Source organism: Martes martes (assembly GCF_963455335.1).
Source record: "Martes martes genome assembly, chromosome: 13".
NCBI classification, from domain to species: Eukaryota; Metazoa; Chordata; class Mammalia; order Carnivora; family Mustelidae; genus Martes; species Martes martes.
The window spans coordinates 18,688,885-18,708,244 of NC_137901.1; the positions used below are offsets into that span (position 1 = coordinate 18,688,885).

At 35.0% G+C, this 19,360-nt stretch overlaps 1 protein-coding gene across 2 annotated transcripts in view; it reads left to right on the plus strand.

The window, feature by feature from the left end:
• Nucleotides 1–18,978, plus strand: part of TXNL1 (thioredoxin like 1) — a 31,785-nt gene extending 12,807 nt beyond the window's left edge. The window contains exons 3-9 of one of the 2 annotated variants that reach the window (XM_080821157.1): nucleotides 151–324; nucleotides 5,311–5,433; nucleotides 7,739–7,808; nucleotides 9,411–9,583; nucleotides 11,713–11,817; nucleotides 16,844–16,886; nucleotides 18,744–18,978. In XM_080821157.1, coding sequence (XP_080677283.1) covers nucleotides 151–324; nucleotides 5,311–5,433; nucleotides 7,739–7,808; nucleotides 9,411–9,583; nucleotides 11,713–11,817; nucleotides 16,844–16,882 — 684 coding nt within the window. In that variant the 3' untranslated portion in view covers nucleotides 16,883–16,886; nucleotides 18,744–18,978. The remainder of the gene's footprint in view (nucleotides 1–150; nucleotides 325–5,310; nucleotides 5,434–7,738; nucleotides 7,809–9,410; nucleotides 9,584–11,712; nucleotides 11,818–16,843; nucleotides 16,887–18,743) is intronic. The other variant, XM_080821158.1, reaches the window with a different exon arrangement.
• Nucleotides 18,979–19,360: the final 382 nt, after the last annotated feature.

A 19,360-nucleotide genomic window follows, 5' to 3' on the forward strand; every position in this document is an offset into this window, starting at 1 on the left:
GTTTTTTCTTAAATAACAACTGGGAATAAATTATTTTATGTGGTTTTGTTCATGCTTGGATATTTAACTTCTATAGAGATGTAGAATGAATATTCAAAGTGGTTTAAGGTAAATTTTAATCATTAACAGTATCTAACTTGCCAATTCTAGGGAACAGCTGCCACCAACAATATATCAGCAACACCTACATTTCTGTTTTTTCGAAACAAAGTGAGAATTGATCAGTATCAAGGAGCAGATGCTGTTGGATTAGAAGAAAAAATCAAGCAGCACTTAGAAAATGACCCTGGAAGCAATGAGGACACAGATATTCCAAAAGGCTATGTAGGTAGACTTAAAAGTGAAATAATGATACATCTCTTCTCATTATTTGGTTAAAATGAGATTGACTGTTACCTTTTGCTAGTTAAGAATACTTTCAAATAAGATCTTTAAAAGTAATTTCATTAGCTGACTATTGGGTTTTTGCTTCTCTTGTATGTATTATAATCTTAAGCCCTCATGAGAAACAATTTTTCTTAAATAATTCTTTTCACTACTTGTTTTCTTTTTTAAACCTACTTTCTGAATTGTCTTAATAGCCAGTTTTAAACATTTAATCATTTTTAATGTATATATTTTTTATATATACATTTAATTTTCATTTTATTACATATGATGTATGATTTATTTATATGTAATTTTAAAATTATACATATATATTTTTTTCCCCAACAATGTGAAGAAATGTGCATTGGAAAAATTTTTCAGGTTTTGACAATTGAGTAAAATGAAATCTAAATTTTAATGTGTGATCTTTATATGCTGGACTCCTTTTCCTGCCGCTTCTTAGAGTTCTCTCTCTCCTTTTTAATGTATCCCTTCTTTTCTGGCACCTCTTTCTTCCTGCTAAAAAAAAAAAAAACCTACTTATTTTATTTTTGGGTCGTATGTGACTTTGCTATTGGATATGTTTTTCTGAGTTTTAAGAGTAAGTTACTATTCAACTAAAAACTTGAAGACTTAGGAACTTAAAAGTGTTTGAAAATGGCATAATACAAATGGTTATAATTCAGCATCTATATCATAAGAGCTATTCAGGAAGGACCAAAATTCAGAATAATTCATGGTAACTGACTCATTTATACAAATCAGTTAATCCTGCATAACAAAATATATATTTGTATATATCTTTCCTAATTTTTCTTGTTATAAGGTTAATTGTACTTGCAGATAAAAAATGAACTTTAAAAAAAACAATTATTACCTCTAGTTAAAGTTGATGTATGAAAGAATGTGTACCAAGTACAGTAAAGCAGATCGATGTCATGGACTACACGTTCTTTATGTAAAGTCCCTTAAATTCCTGCTGAATAAGGAGACTCTCCTATTCCAGTCAGATACATATGAGAAAGTCTTTTTGTGTGGAGGGGATTGAGGGTTGTGTCTTTAAAAAGTGTGTTTAACATGTCGTACTGGCATTAATTAAGTGAGGGAGACAATTAATGTCTATTTAAAACAGAACTGTTATGTAATAATTTGAAATTGTAATATGCAGTTAGAAAATATGAGCATGTTGTATAAGTCAGGGTTGTGACACCTTTTGGAAAATTTTAGAAATTATTCTACTTGTAAACTGTTGTGTTTACATCTTTGTATTTTTTTTTCCTGTATTTACTAAGGGTTTTTGCATGAAAAGGTCTTAGGAGCGCAACAGTCCTGCTGCTTAGCTAGAGGGATACTTCTTTACACATCAGATAAGTGTGATTATCAGTGTTTTGTCCTCAGGTAGGAAATAAGCAGGAAAAAAATGCAGTTTTAAGAAATTAAAAAAACTTAGTTTTCATGCAGATGTTATGCATACGGTGTGAAAAGCTATTAAAAACATTTTCATTTTTTCCATCAGGTGTCAGTCAAGACATTAAAAGTTTTGAACTATATGTCTACAAGATTATTAAATATTTAAGATTTTGGTAATGTGTTTCTAAGAATGTCATCATTCTCACAAATAGAAACTAAATGGGAGTAAGTCAATGAATGAAGCCTTAAGTAGATCTAAGTATTAGTATTACAAAAGTGTATTGACAATTTTAAAATAAAATTTTGGTTTTAAAGACTTTCAGTTATGTCTTAACACTAAGAGGTTATACAAGTTACTGAGTTTATACATACTAGTTTTGGAACTCCTAATTTGATTGAAGCCAGAGTAAGAGAGGTACTCCTATCTTTTTTAGAGGGGTTTGAAATATTGCAATAAATGTAGATGTGATACGTAAAACATTAAGAATCATAATAGTTCTTATTCAGAAGTAAGACAGTATTTTTGTGAATATAATGACTTTTAGTTTTTAAAGCATTGGTTGAAGCATAGGGAAAGTTTAAAATGTTCTCTTTTCTCTCCCGTATTTGCTAAGAGTACCTAGTGTGGCTCTAAGTGGCAATGAGAGGGCCATCAATATCAAGTCTTCCTCTCGCCCAGAAGTTTGAGTTCTGGGCACTCTGGAATTGAAGCTGGATTTGCATATGTTCTGAATCTTGAGGTTTATATGTGTATTTTAGTATTCTGATCTCTGAACTGTAGATTTTGGTCTACAGATTTTGTCATCATTCATCAAAATGAAATGAAACCTTAAGTGACCCGAATTTGTGTAGTAAGATCTTTTGTTAACCCAAACTAGAAGCATAGAAAGGTTTTTCTAACTTCCCGTGTGTCTTATGTTAGATTTTCCCCCTCTAAAAAAGAAAGGTGAAATTTATTAAACAAAACAATTGACAGAGCAGTAGTACAGCAAACACATATAACCATTCACCTGTGTTCATCAGTTGTAAATATTTTGCTGTTTTTGCTTTCTTAATATGTATTTATCCACTTTTACCTTCTACAGAATCATTTAAAAGTAAACTATAGACGTCGTGATGGTTCATCTCTAAATATTAGCCTATAGCTTTTAGGAGCAAGAACATTCATTTACATAACCATGATACTATTATCACGCCTAAGAAATTTGACAATGGTACAATATCTCTAATACTTAAAGCCTACATTCACATTTTCTTAATTATCTCCAGAATTTTTTTTTTCAGATTTTATTATTTATTTGAAAGCACAAGCGGATGGAGGGACAGAGGGAGAGGGAGAAGCAGACTCCTGCTTGAGCAGAGAGCCTGATGTGGGGCTTAATCCCAGAACCCCAGGATCGTGACCTGAGCCAGAGACAGATGCTTACCCGACTGAGCCACCCAGGCACCCCTCCAGAATAGTCTTTATAGCTGTTTTTGCCCTGTCTAGGATCAAGTCAAGGATCATGTATTACATTTAAGTTGTTTCTCTTTAGTGTTCTGGAAATGTGTCTTTTTTTTTTTTTTTTTTTTCCATTCATGATAGCCTTTTTTTGGAAGTTTAAACTGGTACCAGTCAAATATGGTAGCCAGTAGCTAGTAGGTACATGTGGCTATTGTGCATTTGTTACATGACTAGTGCAATTGAGTAACTGAATTTTAAATTTTATTTACTTTTAATTAGTTTTAAATCACCACACGTGGCTAATGGCTATCTTATTGTACAGCGCAGGTCGTACCATCTGTCTTATAGACTGTCCCACAATCTGCATTTGTCTGATTATTTTTCTACTATTCTTTCCTCATTATTGGCAAGTTGATTACATAGGTAGTGATATTTACTTCCAATTGCATATTTCTAGAATATGTCAGTGTGTAGTTAGGTCAGATATAATGCCATTAGTCCCCAGACAGTGTTGTATAACAAAAGCTACCAACCAGTTCCAATTAGGAACAATTGTTGTAAAGCTCTTAAAATGTTAGTAAACAAAATCCAGTGATCTATAAGAGAAAGATTATGATCTCATATGCAGGAAAGGCATTTAACAGAATTCAACACCCATTTATTCCTAAAGCAATCAGTAATATCTTAATGGGGGAGCACCAGAGGCACTCTCACTAAAGTCAGAAACAACATAGGGATGACCACTGTCACATCTCTGGCGTTGTGTTGGACTATTAACGCATACATGGGAGACAGGAAAATGTTAAATGACAACCACATGGAAGCAATTAGCCAGCAAAATCTAGAATATTAGAAATCTGTGGGTGCTAAATGGCCATAGATTAAAGGAGATTTGAGCTACATTAACCAACTACAGTGTATGGATTTTGGATTCTTATTCTAATAGTTCAACTGTAAAAACATTTACTAGACAACTGAAGAAATTCAAACATGGATATTTGCTAATAATAAAGTATTACTCATTGTTTTAGTTGTGATAATATTTAAGATTTTTATTTATTTATTTTTTAAAGATTTTATTTATTTGACAGAGAACACAAGTAGGCAGAGAGGCAGGCAGAGAGAGGAAGGGAAGCAGGCTCCCTGCTGAGCAGAGAGCCTGATGAGGGGGGGCTCCATCCCAAAGCTGAAGGCAGAGGCTTTAACCCACTGAGCCACCCAGGTGCCCCAATATTTAGGATTTTTAAAAAGATTTTATTTGTCAGCTAGAGAGAGAGAGAGCGCGCATGCGTATCACAAGCAAGGGAGAAGCAGGCTCCCTGCTGAGCAAAGATCCTGATGTGCGGCTTGGTCCTAGGGCCCTGGGATCATACCTGAGCTGAAGGCAGATGTTTAACCAGTTGAGCCACCCAGGCGTCCCAGAGGATTTTTTAAGAGTCCTTATCTCTTAGAAATGTTCATGAACACAGTGAAATGTTCATGAAAGAAATGAAGAAACGCCTAAGATTTATTTGAAAACAGGAGGGGTAGGGACTGCTTGCAGGGTAAATATGAAACGAGAGTGGCCATGAGTTGAGTATTGTAGCTGGGAGTTGAGTACGTGAGGTTCACTGTATTATTTATTTATATATGCTCGAAATTTTCCATAATAACAAATGTTTTAATCCTTACTTGTTATTCATCTTATATGTAAACTCTTTATGAATATAGGTTTAAGAGTATGTGACCACTAGAAGAGGGAGGCAGGCTTTTCTTGGATCTTATGGATATTTTAATTTGCATATTTAGCTCTGCAAAACACTGGTAATAAAAAAGTACAAGTCAACGTTTTATTATCTTTTCGTTAAAGACTTGGTTTTTGATATCTTATCAAGTGGGCTAAGCCTAGATTTAGCTTTAATAGTAGTAGATCTCAGTCAGAAATTCAAATGAAAGGATTATTATAAAAATTTTAGTAACTGTTTTATAAGAGAAGTTTTCTTTAAAATTGCCTAGAGAGAATCACATATTTACATATATTTACATTTGTTAGATTGTTATACCAAATCCAAATGCTTTGCCTAAAGTCTTGATTTAATTTTTTTCAGATGGATTTAATGCCTTTTATTAACAAAGCTGGCTGTGAATGTCTTAATGAAAGTGATGAGCATGGATTTGACAACTGTTTACGAAAAGATATGACCTTCTTGGAATCTGATTGTGATGAACAGGTAATTGATATTTAAATTAAAGCTTCTTGGGATCATCAATATTTATGCCTGCTCTGGGTTCTTTATCATGTTTCCATCCATGGTTTTGTTTCTCCTTCCACATGACCACTTCTTTTCCTTTTTGTAAGTTTCCGTTTCTTTGATGGTGCAGACCCACCTTCTTTCTGTGTTCTCTGCAAGCTGCCAGGTGTGTTACACAGAACCTCGGAGTTTTGGATTGGCTCCACTACTGAGTTGAGCGTTCACTACGCTTAAGTCCTTATGTTCATTCTTGACCTGTCTTCCATGTTTTTTACTCACCCAACTGAGTTTGTACCTGAGAAATAGAGACTAACTAGATGAGCCCTCCTTTGTGTGTGTTCCTCACTCCCAGATGTAAACGTGTATTGTACTGCCCTGCATTGTGGTCACAGGGAAGTATAGTACTGCCTTAATGAAGCCATCATTATCTTCATCTTGACTCTAACTTTCTTTTTTTTTTTTTTTTTAAAGAATTTTATTTGTTTATTTGACAGACAGAGATCAGAAGTAGGCAGAGAGGCAGGCAGAGACAGAGGAAGGGAAGCAGGCTCCCTGCTGAGCAGAGAGCCCGACGTGGGGCTCGATCCCAGGACTGTGGGATCATGACCTGAGCTGAAGGCATAGGCTTTAACCCACTGAGCCACCCAGGTGCCCCTTGACTCTAACTTTCTTTAACTTACTTTCTAATCCACTGTCTTTGCTTCATCCCCATTCCAGTTGTTCTTCCACATTCACAAAAGTTACTCTTCTAAAGCTTAGGTCTGGTGCACCTGGGTGTCTCACTCCATTAAGCGTCTGCCTTCAGCTCAGGTCATGATCCTAGGGTCCTGGGATCCAGCCCAGCATCAGGCTCCCTGCTCAATGGGGAGTCTGCTTCTCCTTTCCCTCTGCCCCTTCTTATTTGGATACCATTTATTAATAGACTCTGTATCAGGATTTATTTTTATTAGAAATTATCTTTTAGTTGGTATCTAAAAATGTGTATTCTTGCTCTCTCTCTCTCAAATAAATAAAATAAAATCTTAAAGAAAACAAATCTGATCATGCTTCTTTTTCTTAAAGGAGTTAAATGATTCTTCTTCGCAGACTTCAGGAAGACGGTATCATATTCTTACTGACTTGTTTCTAGCTTTCCATTCTTTTCTCCTGTGGTTCAAGTTTCTGTAAACATGTCATGCTTATTATTTTTTGACACACTATTGCAGGTCAAGTATAAAAAGTAATTATATAACCAAAGGAAATAGTCTGGGTATTTTCTGAAGCAAACAGAGCACAGTGATCCTGAAATCATAAATCCAAATTCCATTTTTACTCTAATCGTAGCTACTTTACTGAATAGCTTTAAGAATATTGTTCACAGTTGTGTTCCTTGTAAATGGTGCCCTGAATGGAATGTGATGATACATATCAGCAGAACTGACCGTAGCCTCCCGGAAGTTTTCCTGACAGGGAAATCTTCCTTCTAAGGTAGAAGCATAGATACGTACATCAGACACGATTTCAGCTAGAAAGAAGATAGAGCAAATGATTCACGGTTTCTGAGAGAGAGAGGCAACCTGAGAGCATTTCATATCCTAGTTCCCTTATGTGGTCTTTTAAATTCAGTTAAGTCCTATAAGTTCAGGATGAAGGTTTGGAGGTTACTATAGAGCTATTAAAAGTCTTACTCTCTTGAGTTTTGGACCAAATAGAGTGCATCTGAGGGCTAGTTTCTTCACATAATCTGTGCAATCTTTGACAATCTTCAGATTGTCAAATGATGTGGTTAGATGCTTAACAAACCATTCTATAGAATGTTAAGCTTATATGCTAAAATATATAGTTTGAATTTTAATTTGGATTTTGTGTGATTTTTTGGAAGACAAATTGCTTGTCAGTTCACAGGTCAAAAGACATTAGGTTCATATGCATTTCCCCCTGCCCCCACACACCTTTTTTTAGTAGGCTCTATAGCCAGTGATGGGTTCCACCTCACAGCTTCTAGATAAAGTGTTGCATGCTCTACTGACTAAGCCAGCCAGGTGCCCCCCCCATACCAATTTTTAATTTAATTTAATTTATTCCATTAAATTTTGTTGTCATTCCCTTATGTGAATAATAGATGATTGTATTTCTCAGATGTCAGTCTAGTTACTTTCAACTTACTGATTTTTTATATTACATTGGTTTTATGAATTGAATATTTTATGTCTTTGAATTAACAATTTTAAGTCTAAGTAGCTGTTGTGTGTATTCAAGGTGTTCAAGAGCCCTTTTAAATTGAAACTTTTTATTTTCTTCACAGCTGCTTATTACTGTGGCATTTAATCAACCTGTTAAGCTTTATTCAATGAAATTTCAAGGGCCAGATAATGGTGAGTAATGGACAGCTTTTCTTTAACTTCCTGCTCTGGTGAATCTGTTAAGCTCATATGTAAAACTTTTTATTAAATAATAGAGGTAGATATTCCTTATTTTTGAAAGAGTGAAATTGTTTCTGGAACAAAGCAAGGAGATAAATGAATGTGCAAATAATGTGGTATTACTAGGAACCAAAAGGAACAGAAAAAGAAAATTCTATCTTATTTCTAAAAGTTTAATCTCGTAATCTAAAAACAAAGACACTCTTTCTTCCAATTCTTTTTTTTTTTTTTTTCCTTTCTTCCAATTCTTAAGACTCCAGGTTTGAAGTAGCCATGTTTCAGGATCAGAACTGGGAGGGATTTATTTCACACTCCGTTGTTATAAATGATAAATAAGGTTCTGAATCTTCCTATGTGTTCACTATTACTAGTTTCACAACTTCTTTATATATATTATGATGCTGTAAACAGGATTTTCCAGACTTGGCATTTCTCTTTCTGTTAAATAAGGGATTTTCCTTATTCATCTCCCTCCTTTTTTTCCTGTCTTTATTGATTTTTTTTTTTTGGTTGTGTGTTGGCAGGTAGTGAGGAGTAGGATTTTTCTTTATAATTGATTGGAAGAAACTGCAAGCACCCTATTTATTAGGTAGCATTCCCTTCTCATTTTGCTGTTTTAAATTTTTATGTATTAATATTTTTCATTGATAAAATGTATCTTTATTGTGAAAATACAAGAATTCTGTAAAAGCAGTTGCTACAGAGATGAATAAGCAATATGAATATCTTAAAGATTCCTTACTTAGCCACCAAATACAGGTTTTGGATTGTACCCTGAAGTTTAAAGGGACTAAGGCATTCTTTAAATGTGATGTAATAGCCTAGCACATCTTAATTCCTAAGGTGAAATTTGGTAATTTGTATAATTTATTTTAAAGATTTTATTTATTTATTTAAGAGACAGTGAGTGAACCAGAGAGGGAGTGTAAGCTGGTGAGGGGGTGCAGAGGGAGAGGGAGAAGCAGGATCCCCGCTGAGCAGAGAGCCCCATGTGAGGCTTGATCCCAGGACCCTGGGGTCATAACTTGAGTCAAAGGCAGATGCTTAACCAACTGAGCCACCCAGGTGCCCCAGCAATTTGTTTAATTAATTTTCTTTTAGCTAAATGTTGTCACTGGTAATGCTTTTCTCCTTAATAACAAATGTACCAGTTGTTGGCAGCTGCAAGACCCAGCTCAGATGGTAACCTGTACCTTGTCAGACTGCATTGACGCCAACCCTGTACCTCCTCACTAGTAGTATTACATTTATCATAGTGTGGCTTTTACAGTTGAGGGCAAGAAGTCTGTGTGTGTATACGTGTTTGCAAATGTACGTATGTGTTTCAATCTAGTATTCATAGAACTTAGCATACTGCTAGCAGGCATTAAAAAAATGTCTATAGAAAAAGAATGGCTATGAAAATACTCAGAATTTCCAAAAGTTCCTAAAGATTTAGGTAGTATGTACATATATTTGGGAGTGTGACTTGTTGTATAGTGTGAATGTAATGGTGAAGGGAGGAAGTTATTGCAAGTCTAATTTAACATTTAATTTTATTCTACCGTTTTATAGGTCAGGGTCCTAAATATGTAAAAATTTTTATCAATCTACCCCGATCTATGGATTTTGAAGAAGCAGAAAGAAGTGAACCAACTCAAGCTCTGGAACTAACAGAGGATGATATTAAAGAAGATGGCATTGTCCCACTTCGTTATGTTAAGTTTCAGAATGTTAACAGTGTAACTGTAAGTAGTATTTCAACTATATTTAATGAGTCTGTGGGTAGCAGTTCATGCTAGGATACCTTTAGTATCCTAGGTGATTTTATTTTATTTTTTAATTTCATTTATTTATTTTTTCAAGATTTCATTTATTTATTTGACAGAGAGAGAGAGATCTCAAGTAGGCAGAGAAGCAGGCAGACAGAGAGGAGGAAGCAGGCTCCCTGCTGAGCAGAGAACCTGATGTGGGGCTTGATTCCAGGACCCTGGGATCATGACCCAAACCGAAGGCAGAGGCTTTAACCCACTGGGCCACCCAGGTGCCCCATATCCTAGGTGATTTTAAATGATCCTTTAAAGTAGGTTTTTGGGGGTGCCTGGGTGGCTCAGTGGGTTAAAGCCTCTGCCTTCAGCTCAGGTCATGATCCCAGAGTCCTCAGAGTCCTGGGATTGAGGGGTGGGGAAGCAGCTCCCCGCTGAGCAGAGAGTTGCATTGAGGGCTGGATCCCAGGACCTTAGGATCATGATCTGAGCTAAACACAGCTGCTCAACCAACTGAGCCACTCAGGTGCCCTGTGATTTCCTTGTTTTAATGAAATGATTCTGGTTTTTGTAAATTAAAGAATGCTAATGTATTCATTTTCGGAGGTTTTCACTGGATTTTTCACAGGATATACCTAGTAATAAGATGAAGGATTATAATTGAGACTTCAGTATTTGAAATACTCTACCCATAAACGAAATGGACGAAATGGTTATATTAAACTAGAATACTAGTTATCAGATATTTTCCTGACTTACATTTGTAGCATATTCTCAATTAATGCCAGTTGCTTTATTTAGTGATGGAAGCAAGGTATTTATTGGAAAAGCCCTTTCAATCCAAACATCTTGATATAATCTCCTCTGTCATTGAGAATCCCTGTGCATAGTTATCTTGTGATAGGCTCAAGTCTGTATGTGCTGCGTCTTATCTCAAACTTTTAGTCAGTGACTTAAGTCAAAGAAAGCATGCCGTGACAGTTTTGATCAGAAAGTGTAATCAAAGTAAGTAGGTGAATTTTAAAAGCCATAAATATAAACTGATGTGCTAATTTTCAAAGAGCATTATAGATAAATGGAGAGTTGGTTTAATAGTCTACCTGTTGTAGACTTGGAAGTTTTTTTGTTGGTTTTTTTTTTTTTTAAAGATGTTATTTATTTATTTGTCACAGAGAGGGATGGGGAGAGAAGGAGCACAAGCAGGGGGAGCAGCAGGCAGAGGGAAAAGCAGGCTCCCTGCTGAGCAAGGAGCCCAGTGATGGGCTCCATCCCAGGACCTTGGGATTATGACCTGAGCCAGAAGCAGATGCTTAACCCACTGAGCCACCCAGGTGTCTCCAGACTTGGAAGTTTTAATTGATAAGTTCAGTTTGAGATGAATCTGTGCTTGCCTATAAAAACAACAAAAACTGATTAATGCCGTCAGAGAATGAAAGATGTTGTCTAAATCAAGAGAGGCAGTGTTCTTAAATAGACAGTATCTAGAGTATTGTGTTTTATTTTGTTTTTGTTTTTTAAAAAAAGCATATACTAATCCAGTATATTGAAAAAGAATCTGTGAGTAAAGCTGCTGTCTACTTACATGCTGAGGGGAGTTTTTATATAGAAAGTATAGAGAGTCAAGCTTAAAAAGAATGCAGGCTATAGTATAGTATAGTTTTAGGAGCTGATTTCTAATACTATTTTTTTCTTTTAATATTTTAGGATTTTGAACAAATTAGTATCAGAAAGAAATAACTGTAGAGACTTTCTTCAGTCAAAAACCAATTTTAATAAAATTTCAGCAGTGGTTTGCCCACTGTAATAATTTCATACTCTTTGAACATTCTGTGTAAAGAATTTAGTTGTGACTCCTCCACACACTCATTATCTGGAGCTTGTGTATTTGGGTGTCTTGCCATGATATCCTGGAGAGGATGAGGATAGCAGGGCAAACAGTGGAATTATAGTCCTATCGGAGCACTAGTCTAAATGTAGTTTGGGTTAATCCTTAGAAAGAATGAAAGGTATTTTCATTAATAATCTAACAATATCAGTTAAACATGTTTGTGAAAAAAGGATACAATTATTAATGTAATTCTTTTTTTCTTTTTGGTGGTGGGGGGGTATAGATATTTGTTCAGTCCAATCAAGGTGAAGAAGAAACAACAAGAATTTCATATTTTACTTTTATTGGTACTCCAGTCCAGGCAACAAATATGAATGACTTCAAACGAGTAAGTTTGTTTTAAATGGTATTTAGGGGAAGTAAAAATACAATTTTAAAGAAGTAATTTCGTAAAGATCAAAATCGTAACCATGTCATGAAATTTTAGGTTAACCTAGGACAGTGGGTTCTCCTAATCACATTTTTAGATATCCAACTAAAAGATAATTTCTAATAAAAATAAATCCCGATACAGAGTCTATTAATAAATGGTATCCAAATAAGATACTAGATAATGGTATCCAAATAATGTTGTCTGTAAATAAATGACATCCATTAATAATGGTATCCAAATGGTATCCAAATAAGTGAGCATAGTATAAAATGGACAGAAGTGTTGAATCACTGTGTTGTACACCTAAAACTAATATAACATTGTATGTCAACCATACCTCAGTTAAAAAAAAAATCCTTATCTATAGTGAAAGTATAGTATACCTATAATAAAAGGAAAGTATTTTAAACTAACTAAATAATTGTTCGGTTATAGAAAGTAGTTAGGAATGTCAAAATAGGAGTAAGTTAAAATCATTATTATTAGTGAATGTTTAAGAATTTTGCTGATACCAGGATTCTGATTATTATTGTTTCCGATGAAAACATTTAAAATCACTTGAATAGTTTCAATCAAAAAGAATGGGTTCAGTTTTACTACACTAAGATGCCTTTAAATCATGTCTGTGTGCTGAAAGACCACTTGGCACAAGCAAAGAAATTATCAATGAACAGGCAGATTGCATATGTATGTATATGTACATTTTTAAAAAGATTTTATTTATTTGACAGAGAGAGAGAGCACAAGTAGGCAGAGAGGCAAGCAGAGAGAGAGGGGGACGCAGGAACCCTGCTAAGCAGAGAGCCTGATGCGGGGCTCGATCCCAGGACCCTGAGACCATGACCTGAGCCGAAGGCGCAGAGGCTTAACCCACTGAGCCACCCAGGCGCCCCCGTATATGTACATTTTTGTTTTGTTTTGTGGAAAAAGTCCTAAGGATTGTGGGAGATTAAGATATATGAGACCCTTAGGACTGAGAACATTTTGTCCATTCATGGAACAACTGCTACTTGGTCACAGTTCCTTAGGGAGATGTAACATACTACAACCACAGATCACAGAAGTGCGTCCAGGAGCTTTCTCAGTACAGAACCTAGTTATGGGGCACAGATTGAGTGTGCAGCAGCAGGGGAAAGGTAGCTGTGGCCATGTTTCTGTGGCTGCCTTTGACAGTCTAGAACCAGAGGTGATGATAAAGAGGTGATTATATGGGAGAAAGTTTCCCTAGGGCTGCCAGTGCCTGGAGGAAGAGGCACCCAGCTGAACAGTTTAGACCCCTGTTTGGTGGGGAGGTGAAGCCATGGAGCATCCTGAAAAGTCTTAATTCTTTTTGGTGGTTTCTACAGATCTTATTTTAATTCAATTACAGAAAAATTTGTAAAATTGCATAACAGTGGATAAGCTTATGAAATTGTATACTGGTTTTTACAAAATTGATAACCTTGACCATAGATATTTTAACTGGTCAGTTTTCAACAACTATTTCTTCCTGTCTCATAATTAACTTTTGGGAACTATAGGACAATAATGTACTTAGATCTGTCATGTCAAATGTTTGCCATATGTAAGACAGATCAGAAGGTCAGAAGAAGCAGAGATTAAACATCTCCATTTTTATGATATGAAATATGCTGTACTGGGAAAATTGTGAGCACCAAAGACATTTTGGCTGCCTGCTTTGTTATATTGCTAGTTGGAATTAAGTGTCATTGGATTTGGCTTTAACTGCCTTGCATGTTTGTTTTTAGCTTAATTCCTTCATAAGATCTACTATAAGCTGTATACCATTAATTCAGCTCAAGTTCCCTGCTTCTCACCTCTGCTCCTGCTGTTTGATTTCCATTTTTCTCTTTAAGTAACCACTGCTCCATTTTGACTGTCTTCTTACCAGCCTGCCGTTCAGTCAGTTTTTCTAATGTATGTCAATAATCATCCATCTAAGAATCTCTCTCCAGCTCTTTGGTATTAACATCCTCCCTCTCACACGTGTTCTCTCCTAGCTCCTCTCTCGCTCTTTTGACTTACCAAACTACTTTTTCTGGACTGTCTTTAGGATAGCAGAGATGTTAGACTTTTCTTGCTTGGGAGTATTTGTGTTTGTTTTGTAATTTGGCTGTGAATTCATTTAACTAAATACTTTTTTTTATCTTAACATTATTGTAGAGCAATAGTTCTCAAACATTTTGGTCTCAGGACCCTTTTATACTATTAAATATTATTGAGGACCAAAAAGAGCTTTTGTTAATGTAGGCCATAATTATCTAATGTTTACCTTTTAAGAAATGGAACTGAAAAATATAAAAATTACTTATAAATCATAAACTCCTTATATATTAACACAAATAATATTTTTAAATTAAAATACATATTTTCCAAAATAAAAACCAATTTAACAAGAAGAGCATTGTTTTATGCCCTACAAATTATTCTACTGTCTAGCTTAATAGAACCCTCTCATTCTCATGCCTGCTTCTACATTCAATCTGGTTTGATATCATGGGTCATGTAGCCTCTGGAAAACTCCATTGTACACCTATGAGACAATGAGATTAAGAAGGCAAATAACGATTTAGCATTATTATGAAAATAGTTTTGAATGCTCCCTGAATGGGTGTCAGGGACCCCCCAGCTAGATCACACTGAGAACTACTTTGAGAATAATTTCATACTATCATGGATTCCTTTCTTGGTGTTAGTCCCTTGCTTTTAATGTCTGATAAATTTTAATTGGTTGAATGATCTCATGTATGTTAATACTACGTTGCATTTCCTTTTACTAGTTTCTGAATGAGACTTGTGTCATTCATTGAATTGTTCCTCAAAAGCAAGCTAATATTTCAGTCCTTTTTGCATTTTGCTAAGTTAACAACATTGGTGTAGGAGAACTGCAATAAAAAATTATTTATGTTTAACTGAAATTGGCCACTTTAGATTTAGTATAGATAGTTGCTTACTAAAAATTATAAATGTGTTTGGTTTCTAGAAAAGGACATAATAAATACACGATATGGTACTTGTTGTCCCTGTAGTACTGTACTAGGTGTGATCATAATCTCTGTGTATAGCAAGTTTATCTTATAGGGTAACATAAAAACTTTGGAAAGTTGATCAAAATGAATCAGACCTTAGTTCAAGTCTCTTCCTTTATAGGGCATTCTCATACTTTCCTAGGTCAGTGATATCTCCTTCCCAAGAATGGTTGGGAGAGGACAAGAATGTTCTGTGGAGGAGGGAGGGTCTTGAACTAAATAAATTTTGAGAGTAGAAATGGATAGCAGTGGAGGTAAAGATAGTAGGGGGGCACTCCAGGTAGAAAATAGGAACTTGGGCATGAAAATGGGAAGGTGTAGGACTTTATTAGTCAGTCTGAATTTCAAAGGGATTACACAGTCATTAGAATTTAAAATTTCAAAATAGATTTAGCATGTATTTTATCAGCACAAAGAGGAACATTTTGATACCTCTTTCTGTAATGAAGAAAGCTATAAAAAATGGCTTAGAGAATGATAGAATTGTATTGCATTTTCAGTTCACATTTTATATTATTTGAGTTGTTTCTAGATAATTTTAGTTTTCAGAGTGTCATTGATCTTCTTGTGTCACTAAGGTGACAGAAGCTAAGGTAATGCTAATGAATCTTGGATGTGGATAGAAATCTTAGACCTCCTTGCATGCTATTACAACTTTAAAGGTTGTACTTTTAAGATTTGGTAGACTAGAACATACTTCCCACTTGTCTGTTTTTGGTTATTATAGGCATTGTGCACAGATTATAATACACACTTCAGCTATTTGTTGTTGTAAATGGATTCTTTGTGTTGCAGCATGAAAAGCTTGCCATCTTAATTGGAAGTAGATATTTTCTTTGCTAAAATATGCTCTATACATGGATTACTTTATTTTAATACAAAAATAATAACATATAAGGTCACAGAAATGAGCAAAATCGAAGGGGCTTCTGCTTCTTAGGGAATGAGGTGCATGTGAAAAGCAGAGCAGATTTTCTATCACTGTAATAAAAAGAGACTTTTCTAAACTGGCCATTCACCGTATCAGCTATTTTTGTAACATTTCTGTCTGTTTATTTTTCAGCTTTTTTAATGCAACTCAAATGAACTAAAAACAGAAGATTTTTTAAAATGAAGTAATATAAAGATTGACCTTATCTCATTCTACTCCCCTCCTTGCTTCTCTGCTCATCTAGCACCTGTCTGCTCTCACCCTTCCCATGTTCTCGCCATTGTTGGTGCAAGATTTCTTCAGTTTCTGTCATCTGGATCAGCCTTGTAACCTAGATTTCCTCAGCCATCTCTTTCTTCAGATCTTATTCTAGCCATGTGTCTCATTTGGCCTTATGTTTTGGTTGCTTTTTATTTTGGGCTTGCAACTAAGTGCTTTAATTTTATTATCATACCATGTTGCTCCCCTGACTTTTATTTTTTTTTTTACTTTCTCATATTTCATTTTTGTACTACCATTTTGAGGAATCATATTGCAATAAAATGTTGTAAATGCTTTCAGACTTAACTAGTTGTTGGATGTTTTAATCCAATCTAAAGTTTAAATTTTATTTTTTGGGAACTATAGAAGCAGTTTAGATATGAACAGTTTCATTAACTTCTTTTATACTAGAACCAGTGTAATATATTGAATAAGCTTTAGTTAGAAGACATGGATTTTCTTTTCTCAATGGAACTGCAGCTCCAAAGTCTTTGCTTATTAATTATGGGCACGTCCACTGCTTTGTCTACCCAAGTGAGCTCAAGGCGTTGAAAGAAGGACTGAATGTGTTAGGCTGGTTTAAATTTTAACATAGAAGATCAATGGACTCTTCACTGAATAAATATTTTTGACACCTAATTTTGATGTACCTAGACGATTGTTTGAGGTGTAATATACACTTAAAAATGAATAAAATACTTCTTTATGTTTGGGATGAGAGAAATCCGTATTGGAATGCTGAATTTCTTCTTTTTTACAGAGAATACACATTGGCAAGTTGAGAGTTATCAACCTGTGAAACAGTATGCAGATTTGTGTCTTCTGTATCACATCTGCTAAAATTTTAATTTTTAATATTAGTTGTTTTTGTTTTCTTTTGCTTAATCTAATAGCTCTGTGTTTTGTGTGTTCCCAAGTGATGATAATGATCAATAATGCTTTCAGTGTTTATCTGCTTAAATTCATTTGTGATACAAATATTGCTACCTTCCCTCTTTTCTTAAGAAGGCGCCCCCCTTGGCTCTTAAACCCTGATTTTTTTACTCTTAACCACATATTTTATGAGACTATCTCTTTAGTATCTTTCTGGCTTTTTGGGCTTTCTAACATATGGTTTTCGTAGATTGGAGAGGAGCTCTTTTAAAGTAATGGAACTGGTTTTCCTCAAGGTCAGGAAAGTGGCATGTCTGACATCATATGATTGGGAATTTTAAGTGGAAGGGTTTTTATTTTTATAATTTTCTCTTATGAATGGCATTGACCCTGCCACGTTCTGTTTTAGGCCAGACATGTACTGAAGACCTTAATGAGTTTTGCTTGATTCACACTACCCTTTGGAGCAGAATCAGTTAAAATATGAAAATTACATTTATAAATAAACATAGAAATATTTTTTTAAGATTTTTTTTTTTTTTTTTGGACAGAAAGAGTACGCACGTGCATACACAAGCACGGGGAGAGCAGGGAGAGGGAGAAGCAGGCTCCCCACTGAGCAGGGAGCCTGATGAGAGGCTTGATCCCAGGACCCTGTGATCATGACTTGAGCTGAAGGCAGATGCTTAACTGACAGCCATCCAAGCACCCCATAGAAATCTTTTTGTATACAAATACATCTTCAGTAGCTTGCAAGTAGATTTCTTTTATTTTTTTTTTTTTTTAAAGATTTTATTTATTTATTTGACAGATAGAGAGATCACAAGTAGGCAGAGAGGCAGGCAGAGAGAGAAGGGGAAGCAGGCTCCCCGCTGAGCAGAGAGCCCGATGCGGGGCTCGATCCCAGGACCCTGAGATCATGACCTGAGCCGAAGGCAGCGGCTTAATCCACTGAGCCACCCAGGCGCCCCATCAAGTAGATTTCTTTAGAGGCATTTCTGCTGTGAGACTATATTATCTAATGATAAACCAGGTTTTAAGTAAATTATTTGCTTAAAACATAATTCTAGAACCTTCCCACAGAGAATTTGTTTTCTAGCACTGTTGGTAGAAACCAGGTTTATTATATTTTTATGCTGTCACATTTATATCAACTAGGACATTTTAAAGCCCTCTGATGGAGAATTTTTCTAATCATTGACAGAAACAAGATTTATTCTTTATGTTTTTTATAGTACATTTGTAGCAGCCAGGGTTTTTTAAAAATAGTAGCTAGGCAAAATTAGTCATTTTTAATCTCTTTTCATTGCATATCTACATATTGAGAGAAAAGTCTAGAAACCTGTCATCTTGGGCATTTAGACATAAGTTTAGCATACTCTTGATTCTAGAGTATTTTGTGATCGACATTTGATTTCTAATTGCCTAAAAATAGTTTTCCAAATATATTTCACTCATATAGCATCATCCTTTTATTAACTTCTCTAAACTGTCAACCTTGTTTTGAAAAATTGCTTTGCTTTTCCTTTAAACAGTGTGGGAATCCAAAAATAGCCTGCATGTGTTTTATTTTTAATTCCTTGAGGCTGGGAGGAAAGGGAAGGTCACAGTTTGCTTCAACAGTGAAAATACACTGCATGCCAAAAAAAAAAAAAAAAAAAAAACAACCAGGGATGAAAATTAATACCAGGTTTTAAAGGTGATTACCAATTAGTAATATTATTTTGAAAATAACGCATATTTCTAAATCAATAAGATGTACATGTAAAGTTATTTTTGTTTTCTAGGTAGTTGGCAAAAAAGGAGAAAGCCACTAAGGTACAAAAGACACTGGAAGACCATATTGCAATCAGATCTACAGCTCCTGGATAATTGCTTGATTCTCGTCAGAGACTGTCAATATTCCATTCATTGCCATTACCAATAAATCATTGCTTTTGTTCGGATGGTATCACTAGTGTTTTTATTGTAATCTTGATACATGCAATTGTAAATAAAAGTCACTACTTTTGCCACGCTTAATTTTTGTCATTCTAAATAAGTATTTTCTCTTTTCATTTATCTGAAAATTGGCCCACTTCTGATTTTCGAAGAGGCTTAATCTAATCTGGTAGCATGTTGATGGAAAGCCAGTTTTTCTCTTTAGGGGAGCAAGACTGTCTTAAGGAATTAAGGAGTGCGTGTGCTGTGCTCATACACATACATAGAGCAAGTGATTTTGATAAACGGACTTGGAACAGCTAAGTATGTTAAAATGAGTACTAATTCATGTTTATTAAACATTTGGGTATCTGGGCTATAGAAATTACTCAAATTATAACCTACCAGAAATAAACAAGTTTAATGAGATTTAACTATTCTCACTTAAAACTGTTAATGGGACCACAGATTTTAATCCCTTCTG